This window comes from Terrapene carolina, unplaced genomic scaffold (assembly GCF_002925995.2).
Source record: "Terrapene carolina triunguis isolate 2854851 unplaced genomic scaffold, T_m_triunguis-2.0 Scaffold93, whole genome shotgun sequence".
Classification (NCBI taxonomy): Eukaryota; Metazoa; Chordata; order Testudines; family Emydidae; genus Terrapene; species Terrapene triunguis.
Window position 1 is genome coordinate 30142608 of NW_020664444.1, and position 14164 is coordinate 30156771.

Here is a 14164-nt window from a genome sequence, read left to right on the forward strand (position 1 = left end):
ATTAAACTCTTAGCTTTCTTTGCACCAGAAGTGATTTAGGAGCTAGAGTGACTCTTATAGGAGTGGATACGCTGGGGACAGCTCATTTGAGTCTCACATTTTCCTAGGCTGTAATAATATTCATAGATCTTTCTTCCTCCTATACAAGGTGGAAAGGACAGCTAGCTTTTTTTATGATACTGAAATGTAACTGCATCAGCCGGTCAGTGTGCAGGGGAGGCTGATGTATAAATGAGCAAGCTTTGTTCCCCAGTTAGCCAATTCCCTTCCTCTGGGTCTGTGTATCGTGTCTGCATATTTTCTACCTTGTTATTTGTCAGCAGTCACACAGTATGTCAGCATTTCCGGTTTAACATCCTTTTAGTTTTAACTCTGCTATCATTAGCAGCACAAGTAAGGCCTTACCTTTTAAATGATTTTTTTCCTGTCTTCCTAAAACCCCAGTTTTAAACTGGGAAGTTCTAGGAAGTTGCATGATTGTGCTCCATGGGGCTTAGATGTTGTAGAATATATAGTATGGAAGGTCATCTGCTGAGGGTAATCTCAAATTTAATCTTCCTAGTCTTTCTAATTTGACATGCTTTAAACAAATAGCACTTGAGTATCTCTTCTGACCAGGATTCTAGACTGGCTGGTATGCCACTTCATTCTTAATATAATTCAGCCATATTCTCAATCTCTCATTCCCCTCCCATAATTTCCTGTTTCCCACACGTTCCCTGAGTTGGGAATTACTCTGTCAGAGGTCCTAAAATAGGCAGGCAGAGAAAGGGAAGTAATTTATCAGGTTTCTCAAATAGGGAAATGCTGCCATCCATCTGGGAGAACAGGGGAATCAATGCTGAGGTTGCTCAGTAAATCTCTGGTGATGTTTCTCAGCCTGTGCTTTTCTGATTGCAGCCTGTGAAGGATGGTGACCCACATTTCCATCACTTCTTGCTCAGCCAGACAGAGAAGGTGAGCCATAGTAACATAGGTGTTGGCAGACTGGCTCAAACAGCTGGTCCATCTAGCTTGGCCTCCTGCCTTCTGCAGGGTCTAATGTCTGATGCTTCAGACAGAATGCACAATAGCCAGTTGTCCAGTGCTGTCCATTTGGAGCTACAGCTATGAAACTCTTTCACACCCCTATAGTGGTCCTCTCACTCCCTAACCTTTGGACTTAGGTGAACTTTATTTTAGCATTTATAACTACAAATTTTACAGGCAATAAAAAATTATCCGGCCACACGATTTGACTCTGACCATCAGCTGCAATGAATTCCCCATGTTGATAATATCACATGAGAGGTGGTATTTCCTGTGTCAAGTAACCCATTGTTCTTGTCTTCTGGGACAATTGATCTGCTAGTTCTTTCATCTGGGTTGAGCTTGGTGATTCAGGTCCTGAATAATGAGTGGAATAGGTAGGAGAGCATTTACATTGAACCTTCTTGCCCCTGGGAAATGCAATCAATTAATGCCAAGAAACTCAGGTTGTCATGTGGGATTTTTATCATCAGGCTGTGAAGATTAAGATTAAAGAGAAGGTCAAATAAATGAAGTGGGTTTGTATCCAGGTAGGGATCTGGGCAGAGACAGCTGGATTAAGAGGAGATAGCTGCAGATTCTAACAGGTTCTTAGCTTTTATCTAGATGAGCTCACAAAGAACAACACAGGAAGCGAAGCCTTTATCACACTCCATTTGTTAAATCCCCCACACCTTCTCTCTTACTAATAAGGATTCTGCTTTTCCAGCCGTCAGTGACACATTGAGTGTAGGTGTGAGGCAGGGTATTCTGCAAAATGCTAATCTGCATCCTCTGGGGGAGAAGGGTTTAGGGGGTCTCCATCTTCTGCAGTGTCAAATGTGTGAACAGGTAAGTCCCCTATACTCTGGGCCTGCACCTTCCATTGGTGTGGATTGTCGCATAGCAGCATGTAGTACCTGTGTTAGAAGAGAGGGTGAACAGCCTGAGTAAGAGCATTAGGGATTTTGGTACCCTGCATTGCAGGAAAGTTGTGGACTTTATTTTTTCTAATGGGGAGGAGGGTAGCAGTCTCTTCCTGCATTGCAGATGATGCTGTGGGGATGAATTGCCTCTTTTTTGATTTGTACCAAGGTATGGTCAGTTTCTTTCTGTACAGGGCAAGATAAAGCACGAAAGCACCAGCCCTTTCCCTAAATGTGTTTTTCTCCTTTTCATACAGCCAGCTGTCTGCTATCAGGCAATCACTAAGAAGCTGAAGGTGTGTGAAGAGGTAAGGCAAACCATCCCGTTGGCTTATTCTTATTGTGTTGAGGTCTGGCAGTTCTGCTAAAGTAAGAATATCTTATGGCTTGTCTTCACAGGAAACAGGATCCACCTCCATCCAGGCAGCAGACAGCACAGCAGTTAATGGCAGCATCACTCCTACTGACAAAAAGTAAGGCCCCCATGTGTTCCAAGAATCTGCCTTCTCTTCCCTTCTGCCACTCAGCTCTATTTCTCTTCCTCCACCTCCTTCTTCTTCCAGGTGGAGATGGGGAAGCAGCCATTGGCTCTGCTGAGAGAGTCTGGGTGGGTGAAGTAATATCGTTTATTGGACTGACTTGTGTTGGTGGAAGGAACAAGTTTTCAGGCTTCAGCATTACCTTCCCCGGACCTGAAGAAGAGCTTTGTGAGCTCGAGAGCTTGTCCCTCCACCAACAAAGTTGGTTCAGTAAAAGATACTACTTCACCCACCTTGTCTCTCGGATATCCTGAGACCAACATGGCTACAAGGACAATGCAAACAGCAGTTGACCATCCTGTCACTTATAATAAACTTTCCCATCCCTCCCCCACTGTTTCTGCACCATATTCTGTCCCTGTGAGACTCTCATTCATGGGAAACACCACATATGAGGGTGGAGGTGCTGCACCATGGAATAGCTCAGCAAGAGGCCTTCAGGATGCTCATAGGGGACTGGGTTTTGTCTAACCCTGATACACACATTTGCAGTGTATGACATGACAGAACATTACACAGATCAGCGCTTCTGAATGCAGTGTGGGCCGCAAAGATAAAATGTCTCCAGTAATGTCTGGCAGACGACCAGGTTTGTTTGCTCACTAGCTCAAGCAGCTAGAATGCAAGAGGAAGAGGGCGGCGCTTTCTCCCACCTCACAGGAGCACGTGAGCCTTCTGGTTTCTTCTAACGTTCCCCTTCTCCTTTCTAGAGTGATAGGAGCCAGAGCTGGGCTTCCTGTTTCACTCTGTGACTTCTGTCCTGTTCAAATGCAGATCAGACGCTGGTCTGTTGTTTGCCGTTAGATCAGTTCTTTCTCTGGGGATGTCAGTTTTCAGCCTTACTCAAGGGGACCCAAAGTAAAGATGGAATTATTCAGGTAAAACCCTTTTCCCTGAAGGGGGGCAGGGAAAGGGGGAGGGGGATGTCTCTTCAGCTGTGAGAAATGGAAATGGGCAAATCCTGTTGCTGAAGGAACTAGAGTGACTCATTCCAACCCTTATATGTTGGTTTGCTTCAAAAGCAGCATGTACAACCAGCTGTGAACCAAAGGGCAGATGTAAAGCTGAAGCTGAAATGGCTTTGTTCAAATTCGCATTCAGAAATGCTACATTATGGGGGATAGAGATGTAGTTCTCAGTGTGTAAACTCTGAAGTGTAATTTAAATCCACTCTTACTTAGTATTTCAGGGTCTCCTACTAGCATGTCATTTTCCTACAAACTGGCATGATGTATACAGGATCCCTGGAGCCATAGCTGCAAAGAAGTTCCTAGTGTGGAGTAATAGGGAAGGAACTTTTGCATGATGACTATAAAAATCTTGACACCCATTAGGCAGCTGGTGTGCTGAGATCACTGCCAATATTGTCTCATTGTTTCCTTGTGCTCGAGTACCAGCTTGCTCTTCATATAAGCCTGAACTCTGCCTTTGGAAACAGGTGGGTTCATAAAAATGCTCTTATTTTACCTGAGTGCAGTGGCACAAGTTCTTGGTGTGTCGGACCTCCATCATGTGCTGTATAGTATTTTCAGTGGCATCGAAGTCTGACATCTGTTGTCTCTGTGCGTTCCCTTTTCTTCACTGATGTCTCTCTCTTTTCCCCAGGATAGGATTTCTGGGTCTGGGCCTGATGGGAAGTGGCATTGTCTCCAACTTACTAAAAATGGGGCACACGGTCACTGTATGGAACCGGACTGCTGAGAAGGTAAGTGTGTCTGCGAGAAGGTGTGGGATGGAGTCTTTCACAGTGGGACCTGTTTAAGTGCCTTAACTTCCAGAAACATGTGCACCTGCTTGGAGGAGTGGAATGCATAATGCCATTGGGTTACTGTATTCAGGTAGAACAGCCACACTGGTCATGGTGTGGAGGTGGACAGCCAAGAAAGGTTTAATTCACTCTGTGAGAGATGTGCCATTTGGATGAGACTCTCCACCCTGGCACCCTGTTGTGCTAAGATGGAATATCTGCTTCATCTTGAGAACCTGAACTGCTACAATGAGGCTGAGGTAGTTTTCCAGGTTTCATCATCAGAAACTAATTCAAGAACAGCCGATTGGCCATATAATGTTAGTTCATAGTATCCAATGTACTATTTCCGTTCCCTCCTCCACTTTTGGTGTCCGGTGGGGAAGAAAACACCACACACTATTTTGACCCCAAAAGAACTGCATCAGTGTGACACCAGTGTCTGAGTGTGGAGAGAAATTACTGTCTTTGGCAACAGATGTCATTTGATGTTCAGCACAATTCATAATGCTCTAGCAAGGTGACAGAGGAGTTCCAGGCTAGGATTTAGATTCTTTAAAGTGTTTTTGAATACTAAGGGGGGTGTGTGTGTGTGATATCTGCTTTTTTCATGAGATCATGGCATAGAGTGATATAGATATAGATATACACACACATATGTGTGCACAAAGAGTGTGGCCATTTTTCGTATGGATGACGAGACAACCCCCTCCCCACCTCCCCCAACACAGACAGTGGCAGAAGGCTGACCAGCTGGAGAAGCAGACAGTCTAATAAATAAACCCCAAATCGTTCTCAGTACTGTGGATATTCCTGCTGACAAAACAGGAGGACACACCCCACAAGACGCACCCCACCCTCCCCCTTTACGTGTTCTCAGAATGTTTTCCTTCTCTTGTACTCTATCCCTGCCTCCTGGGGTTCAGGAATTGTTCAGGAGGCACCTTGTGCATCAGAGTCTCCGTAGTGGTCTGCCCTTCTGCTAAGACACCAGGCCTGTCTCACATCAGTCTGGACACGATGGTTAGAGTGTGTGTTACAGCAGTGGCTTAGAGGACCTGTTGCTTTGTGCTTCCTGCTCCTTACGTTTGGATCTGTGACTTTTGCAGTGTGATTTGTTCATCCAGGAGGGGGCACGGCTGGGAAGAACCCCCGCTGAGGTGGTCTCGACCTGTGACATCACCTTCGCCTGCGTATCAGATCCAAAGGCAGCAAAGGATGTAAGGATTATCTCTTTCTTTCCTAACCGGACTGCAGCTTAGAGTCCTGACTTGTCCTGCCCTACCCAAACCCTTTGGACAGTCACGGAATACAGATTCCTGGTTCCACTGAACATATTAGTCAGGGCCATTCCAGTTGCCAGACATCACAGTAGTAATTTTTTGAACAAAAACATTGCTGTATCCTGTACACGTATTTATTTAAAATTACATTGAGAGTATGGACACTTCTGGAACCCTTCCAGTAGACTGGCACTGTAGAGTCAGGTTTGTTTTAACTGCTGATATTGAAGGATTTGAGTTTCTTTGCAGACACCCTATTGCTTTACCCCTTGTCTATTCCCACAGCTGGTACTTGGTCCAAGTGGGGTATTGCAGGGAATACGCCCAGGGAAGTGCTATGTGGATATGTCGACAGTGGACGCAGATACTGTCACAGAATTGGCCCAGGTAACTGCCTTGGACTAAACATCTGACATTCACTGCATTGGAATTTGTATTGTTTCAGGGGGTTAACTCTTTTTTGTTGCAGTACTGGGAGATATCCAGGTCTCTTGTAGGGAAAGTGCAAGCCCAGAGAGAATGAAATAAAGTAACTTGTCAAATGATGTCCAGTTAACAAACTCAGAACAGGTTTGCTCAAAGGATTATGTACAGCAAACTGTATAATTTCAGTTCTGTGCTGTCAACTGACCAAACTCCAGTTCCTGAGAGAGTTCCCATCCTCCATATTAACTTTCACAGTAGCAGGTTTGGGGGAGGGGGAGAGAAGAGGTTTGAGAGTCTTATTGGTGGCTAATAAGTTTCCCTCTATTTGTTCAATAGAAAGAATCTGGCTATTCCTTGGTTTGTTTTTAAATACTCCAGGGCATGGGAAGGAAGCTCCTTCATGTGCCTGGTCTTAAAAATATTTACATCAAGGGAGACCCAGATATTTCTATCTGTATCTGAGGGAAGCAAGGTTTCAACCACTTCTAGCAGAAACTTTGGTTTCCTACCTTGACCTCTCAAGTCTATATGCCTTTGTCCTGAAACTGGCTTTGGTCCAGGCCTAAAAGCAGGAGGACTGAGCAGTACAATAGCGCACAAAATTTAAATTGGTGAAATGTAAGCTCATGTCTGTTGGTGAAACAAAACGTAAACTTCAAACTGTGGATGTGCTATGAACTAACATGCTCCTGTCGGGAACAAAGGTCTAGGAAGTCACTAGAAGATCTGTCAAAGGCCTGTGGTCCTGGGCCTGCACTCACTTTCATAGGCAGCCAAAGTAAAATTTAAAAGAAACTGTTCTATGAACTTAAATGCCAGGATATTTCCATCCTTTCAACTTCCAAGCCCCTGTCCTTGTGTCTCTCATAATTTAGGATGCTGCCGGTGAAATAAACACATCTGCAAATAATAGTTATCATGAACAAGGGCAGAGTCCATGGAGTGGTTTTCTATTCAACCAACTCCTTTCTAGCACCTCTTCTTCCCCCCCACCCCTATATAATATACACTTTCAGTGTTGTCCCAAATTCCTTAGACTTTTCCAGTGGCATGTGACACAGTCACATTTTTCAGATACTGAAATGTATAATCCTCTAGTCCAGCTTTGTAGGGTGGGGAAACATGAACAGAGGTACGAGTACATAGCTATGGCAAGTTCTTGGGCTAGGGCACCTTTTGCAGTACTCTGTGTAGTATGCTATTTTGTGTTCTGCAGCATTTCCATTCTTCATCTTATCTGTATGTATAGACAGTTTACTTTGCCTTATGCTTCTGACCCTAGTGCTAGAAGCACCCTGCATGGTGTTCTTGTTTGCCCTGCTACATACACAGCGTGTCTGTTCTGTTTGTGCATAGCTAAACAGAGTATGTTCTCTTTGTTTCCAGGTGATAGTATCCAGGGGTGGTCGCTTCTTGGAAGCACCAGTCTCAGGAAATCAACAGCTGTCTAATGATGGGATGCTGGTGATCTTAGCAGCTGGAGATAGGGGTTTATATGAGGACTGCAGTAGCTGTTTCCAAGCAATGGGGAAGACCTCTTTTTTTCTAGGTAATTGAAACACCAGGGGCCTTGCAGTTTCTCAGTCAATGCAAGGAGCAGGATTTCCAGCAAGGAGTCTCAGGGGGACATGTATCCTCTTTGCAGACCACTGGTAAGAGGTTGAGCATATCAGCTGGTTGTCTCCTCTCTCTCTCTCATGAGGTATTACAAGAAACTGGACAGGTACATGGTCTGTCTAGAATTGGGTTGAGGGTTATGAAGTTGGCTGAAGCTCCTGTTTGAAACACTGGAATTGGAAATACGTTTAGGGTGAGGTTTATAACTAGGGCTGCATGAAGCTTTTTAGTTCAAACCACACTTTTCATCACGGTAAGTGTCTCCCTTCTCCCCCAAGACAGTGGCCCTAAGGATCAGCAATCTGTAAGACCAGGGGAAAGGAGAGCTACTAGGGCTGGGGGGTCTTGTGGAGTGTCTAGGATTGCTAATGTTATGTATATGGGGAGCCTGCCTTGCTACGGGGAAATGTTCAATAGTATGTCTCTTTCACAGGTGAAGTAGGCAATGCTGCCAAGATGATGCTGATTGTGAACATGGTCCAAGGTAGCTTCATGGCTACGATAGCAGAAGGACTGACCCTGGCTCAAGTGACTGGTCAGTCCCAGCAAACTCTTCTGGATATCCTCAATCAGGGACAACTTGCCAGCATCTTCCTGGATCAGAAGTGCCAAAGTAAATTTCCCTCTTGTTTTGTCATAGGCCATGGTTGTTGCCTTAACCTAGCAGCTGTAGATGAAGGGGAAAAAGTAAACATCCCATTTGCTATCTGCCTGTGGTGCTCCTAATTTTCTCTTGCTGGCCCCTTTACATCAGACTTGACATGAAAGGTTGAATTCTATGTCTCCCAGCATGGTAAGGGCTTCAGCGGACACAGCACCTGCAGCCAGTGTCTCCTTAGGACTGGTGGTAAGGAGTTCACTGGGCAAGGTGACAAATTAAATGGATGGAAGTCTGCCCTAGGAACTGTTTGGAAGTCTGGGCTCAGTTTGACAATTGTGGTAGTGAAATTGTTCATTGTGTTGTGTGTGACTGGAAGAAGGGACAGGATGGGGAATAGGGAAGGAGCATCTTGGGAGTTGGGGATGGGGAAGTGAAGATTTATGTTGAATTGCATGCAGTTGAAGTATTTTTAGGGTTGATTTATAGTCTGATTTTGGCCTCTCTTTACAGATATCCTACAAGGAAACTTTAAACCTGACTTCTACCTGAAATACATCCAGAAGGATCTTAGATTAGCCATTGCACTAGGTGATTCCGTCAACCACCCTACTCCCATGGCAGCTGCAGCCAATGAGGTAAGTCACTTAGCATCTCAATTTAGTGTGTGGACCTGTCTCCTGCAGGACACAGAGCTGGAGTCTTGTGTTGGGTGGGGAGGTGCTGCTTCTCAACAAGGGGGAAAATGTAGGAGGGAAGGCTGCCTTGAGACAAGGTAGGAGGGATTGATGTATATCTTATAGTATGATGGATGAAATGGAGATTTAGGGAGATGGGTTTGATGGGAATTTTAAGATCATTTGTGCCCAGAGAAGGTGACACTTAAAGTGCTTCTGCAAGATCTGTGTGTTCTATTCTATGTTGTACTAATTACCCAGTGCAATGTGTGCAGTGCTCTGGTTAGTGATGCCTACTCAGTAGTTCTGCTAGATGCAAACTTCCAGGGAAAAGTGTAACTGATCCTTTGCCCCTTTCTCTTCTCCAGGTATACAAACGAGCAAAAGCATTGGACCAATCAGACAACGATATGTCTGCTGTGTACAGGGCCTACATCCACTAGGCTGCACCATTCTTACTGTTAATACCATGATTATTAATTAATATTATGATGATACTGGGTTTTAACTCTGGACCAGTCCATCTGTCTCTCCATTTCCTTTTATACACAAACTTTGTTGAGATCTGCCACAAGGGCAGCTGCTGCGGTGAGCCTTCCCCTGGTGGCACAAGGGGGAGGAGGGGGCTCGGATTGTTGCAATCTGATTAGAACATCCATGCCATGCACTGACAGTCACGGAACAGAATGGTGGCGGCTGGTTCAGAAGCTCTGAGGCAATTCAGCCAGAAATCTGCTGCTTGGCTTTTTATTTCTCCTTTGTACGCTTGTCCAAGATGCTGTTTCTAACAATTGCTTCTCTCCTTTTCCATGGGTAACATATGCATTGGCCTCTCTGCATCGAGGGACAGTTGTAATACATCCCATCTACCTGTGAATATCAGTAGAACCCTAAGTCCCAGTTCGGGGGTGAGAATTGCTCCTGCTCATCATCACTGCTATAGAACAAAGCACCTCCCAAGGGCAGTTCTGCAAGTTGATGGGGCTGTATGTAGGCTGCATGCAACACTGTCTGATCCCCCAGCACCTTGATGGAGCAGCTCCTCATACTGATGGGAAGAGCAAGCTGTATTCATGTCTTCTCCTCTACAGATAACTCTAGCTTAGGGACCACAGGTCATGGTGGATGAGAGACCCTGATATAAACACAGCCTCCTAAAAGGCTAATCACAGCTGCACATCCCTGTAAACAGTGTTAAGAGATTTATAGGGGGTTGCTTAAAAAAATCATAAGTAAAAATTCAAAGATTAAAATTGAGTCAGAATTTTTTTCTTGGTGAAGGAACAAACCTTGAGGTCCTTCCTGCCCTTATTTTATGTGGATTTTTTAAAATCATCTGCAACCTCCACTTTTTCCTAACAGTTATTTACAAACACTTCTTAGGTTCTGCCAATATCCCAAGTAGAGTCGTGAATCTGACAGAAGGGGCTAGAGGAATGATCATAGGGCCAAGAGACAGAAAGTCGCACAGTTCCAATCCATGCTCTTCATCTGTGGCCTTCAGGTGGTCATTTTAGCTCTTTGACTCAGTTTCCACATCTGTAAAAATGGGCTTGATATTAACCTACCTCACAGGGATGTTGTGAGGATTGATTAGTGAACTTTGAAAATGTAAAATTTCATGTACAAGTGCTGAGTGTTGCTATTATGGGCACCACACTAGCATAGCATAATATCTCTTTTGCTGCAGTTGTGACTGCTTGGCAGGATCCCAAGTTTAAGGAAGGCCTAGTAAATAAAATGGGGGCCTAAAGTGCTGCTGAACTTGAGCCTAGAAGTGTTGGAGCTGAACTGCTGAAGTGAACTCACGAGAACACAGAAAAATTTTTAGTGCCGAAGGTGGAGAAAGCCAGAGTCCAAACGATGCCTGAATCTGTAAAAACACAGAGCTTTGTTATTTTAATTCTCTCAGTATTAGCCTTTAAGGAGGGTTCTTGCATTTTGGACTCGGAGAATGAAAAGGTTAGTAAAACACCAGGAACCAGCTTTCTTGGCCGAGATCGCTCCCCACCTCCTTAGGTTGGGTATCACTCTCGACTCCCTTTATGCTGGAATTCTGAAGTGGAAAAGAAAGCAAATGCAGAGCAGGCTGTGTTCCGTTAGGTCCTTAAGGGCTGCTTGTCCTTTACCATCAGATCCTTTTCGTTGCATTGGCTAAGAACAAACAGCCTTGGAGCCCACCTTGGCATTGTTGCCCCCTTCTTTGTTAAGGGCTGTTTGGGGGCTGCAGTGTTGTTTAGGGAAACCCTCTGATAATCCTGTGACTCGGGATTTTTTTAGTTGAAGCAGATGCCTTGCCTGCAATGGGATCTATAAAGTTGTGGGTGTGGTTGATTAAGAAATGGGAACGTGTCAGGTATCCATTATGGAATATAACATCCAACTCCTCTCTAAAGCTGTAGATGTGACTTATGTTTTAAATACTTCACCTCTTCTGCTGACCCATTACTGTTTGTGAGCTAACACTGTATTACACATCCCCTTCTATGGTAAGCATCTCCCTGCAGTAAGAGATCCTGTTAGACATCACTTTGCGTGATTATCCATTACAGTGTTTGTGCACAATCCTGTATTATATACATGTCTGCTCATGAAAACCAGTCCTCCTGCACCTAGGTATCCTACGTTAAATGTACATGTAACCTTACCTGCTACTACCTATCAGTCTGCTTTTGACATCTTGTATGCACACTTTACAATCACAATAAATCCACAGTCAGCATTCAAAATCCTTGGTTAAACTCATCACAGTTGTAAGATGGTGCACAGCTTATGTCAGTTTGAGGTACATAGGGAAAGTTACTCACCTCTTCAGTGTGCAGGAGATGGATCTTAGAATTTATACTCCACGATGTGTCTGTTAGGGACACTTGGTATCTGAGCTGGTACAGTGGAGGGCTCTTATAATGTCCCTGCAGAAGCCTCTTGGAATAAATTTAGGATGAATGGATCTGAGCCAGTGTAGTCAAGGATCTCCCTACATTATACCTTGGAACCAGCTAGGGAGAAGGAGCTCTTAAGTCTTGTAATCCGTGTTCTATAGTGAATTCAAAGAATTATACATAGAGGAAAATAGTTCCTGGGTCACTGCACTGCTGCAGGTTTGTTTTGTCAGAAACAGTCATGTTCTCAAACTGGGGATCAGAATGTACATGGGAGTGGCAGGCAGAGCAGCAAAACACTGTAATTTATCCTGTAAAAGTCTAACTGCAGCTCTCTAGCTAGATGGATACAGATCTGCTGGAGGGTGTGGTGTTTCCCGCAGGACTGTACAATTATTGATACAAGGGAGCAGAGAGAGCACTCTGAAATAGATATGAAGCATGGGGGAGGGGAGGAAATGGCAAAAAGTGGACTGTTTCAGATGCCATTTCAGGTTCTGGCCCAGGAGTCGGTTTCACTTGGATTCTTGTATTTATCTCTGTCTGTAGTCTCTGAACATGAATCCCATTCTGTTTGCAGGCCTGAGACATGCGCGGGTGGGAAGGGGAGAAGCTGTGGATTGAGAGATGCTATAATGAAACTGGCTAGTCAATGTTGTCTTAATATTGTTGGCAATTCTGTAAAGTTCCTTTTTATGAGGATTTCTGTTTTAGCAATTTGCTTTATTTTTTGACTCCCTCCTTTTTAAAAAGAAAATGTGACACTTGTGAACAGCTTGTAAAGAAAAGCAGTTTCCTTTTGTTTCCTCAATGACAGATCCTATAGGTAATTAAGATTGTGAATTTTTATTTTTTGCCTTGTTTTTAATTAACGTTTGTCATTCAGAATAGGATGTGTGATAATGTTTAAATGGCAAAACAAATTTTTTTTGTGCAATTAACAAAGCTACTGGCAAAAGAAAATAAAACCTTTCTTGGTAACACTGTGTTCTCATGGCTGTTTCTAAGGCCATCTCAAGTCCATCCTCTGGCACTCTCCACTCCATACATGGATTGTAACAAGCTGTCCTATCTCTCACCTAGCTCAGCAGGCACAACTGTCGTGTAGAACCCTGATCCTGCAATGAGTTGACCCCTGTGCCTTTGTGGAACCCCAATGAAGTCACTCGGGCTCTGCAAGTGCAAAGGTCTGCTCACATGGAACTAATTGTGGGACTGAGGCCTAGTATAGGAATAATAAATACAAAACTGTCCTGGTGCAACAATTATTTCTCTCGTGGCTCCTAAATATGGAGCTTCTGTAGACCCGTGGGAGGCTGGCACTGCAACTGCTCCCAGCCATCTAGAATTTCCTTCATCCAGAATATGCTTTTATTAAGTCACATTTATTATTTGTATGGCATAAATGGTGAGGGGCTTTCCAGGCAAGCTGTGAAGATAAGATCTTTTAACTGAAGAGCTTACAATCTAGAGAGGAAGCCGCAAAGCGCTGTGACCCTTTGAATTCTGACATTGTCACCGTTCCTTATTGCGAAGTTAGTAGCTGAAAGCCTGTGCTATTGCATGGGTGTAATTTGTAAATTCATGTGCTTAAAAAAGAGAACTTTAAAAATTCGATGGTAACAAGACTGAATCCCAGTGATGTCTGAACATGGTGGTATTCTAAACAAGAAGGGCTTTCAACCATGCTGGTAGCTGCTTTCATCACTTCACATTGACTCAGTGGACATTCTAGGCTTAAGAATATTTGGGGTTATTGTGTGTGTGCTGATTGGGTGGTTGTGCTGACTTGTGAGTTTTGTGCTAGGGAGAGTTGTGTGGATTTGTGCAGGTGATAAATGAGAGGTGTGTGTGCTGTGGTGAAAATATATATAGGATAATTGTTTTGTGTGGGGGTGATATTGTGCTGGGAGATTTGTGTTGATTCAGGTAGGTGCCAAATGAGGGGTGTTCTCTGTGGTGAGGGGCTGTGTGTGTTTGGGGTTATTGTGTATGCTGGTTGTGGTGATTTGTGCCTGGAGGCTGTGCCGGGAGACTTGTATTGATTTGTGTGGCTGGCAGTTGGGTGAGGTAATGCACCTTCTGTGCAGTCTCCCCCATACAACCAATGAAATTGTTGCAGGCAATTTAGCCCTAGAGCAGTGGTTGTCAAACTTATTTGATCAGGCCCCCTTTCTTTATGTCTGTAGTTGTTTACTTCTCCTCCCCCCCCCCTCCCCCCCAGTACATATACCACCACTCAGCTCTGGAGGCGGAGTGGAGAGCAGCAGCAGCTGGCTGGACACCCAGCTCTGAAGGCAGCACCACAGAAGTAAGGGTGGCAATGTGGAAAGTGATATTTGTCACCACTGTTCACAGCAGACCTAGTGCCCCATTGCCAGCCTTCTGCACTACTGCTGTCTCCCTGGGGCTGACAACTGGAGCCCCACCACCTCCAGGTGAGGGATTGGGGGGGGGGGGA

The 14164-nt window shown here is 44.5% G+C and overlaps 1 protein-coding gene across 5 annotated transcripts in view; it reads left to right on the forward strand.

The window, feature by feature from the left end:
* GLYR1 (glyoxylate reductase 1 homolog) overlaps positions 1-12684 on the forward strand; it is a 34308-nt gene extending 21624 nt beyond the window's left edge. For 2 of the 5 annotated variants that reach the window (XM_024214257.2, XM_024214289.1), the window contains 10 exons: positions 901-957; positions 2192-2242; positions 2334-2407; positions 4079-4178; positions 5330-5440; positions 5789-5890; positions 7316-7478; positions 7980-8159; positions 8658-8782; positions 9190-12684. In XM_024214257.2, coding sequence (XP_024070025.1) covers positions 901-957; positions 2192-2242; positions 2334-2407; positions 4079-4178; positions 5330-5440; positions 5789-5890; positions 7316-7478; positions 7980-8159; positions 8658-8782; positions 9190-9264 — 1038 coding nt within the window. In that variant the 3' untranslated portion in view covers positions 9265-12684. The remainder of the gene's footprint in view (positions 1-900; positions 958-2191; positions 2243-2333; positions 2408-4078; positions 4179-5329; positions 5441-5788; positions 5891-7315; positions 7479-7979; positions 8160-8657; positions 8783-9189) is intronic. The other 3 variants (XM_024214264.3, XM_024214272.2, XM_024214279.2) reach the window with 3 other exon arrangements.
* The last annotated feature ends 1480 nt before the right edge of the window (positions 12685-14164 follow it).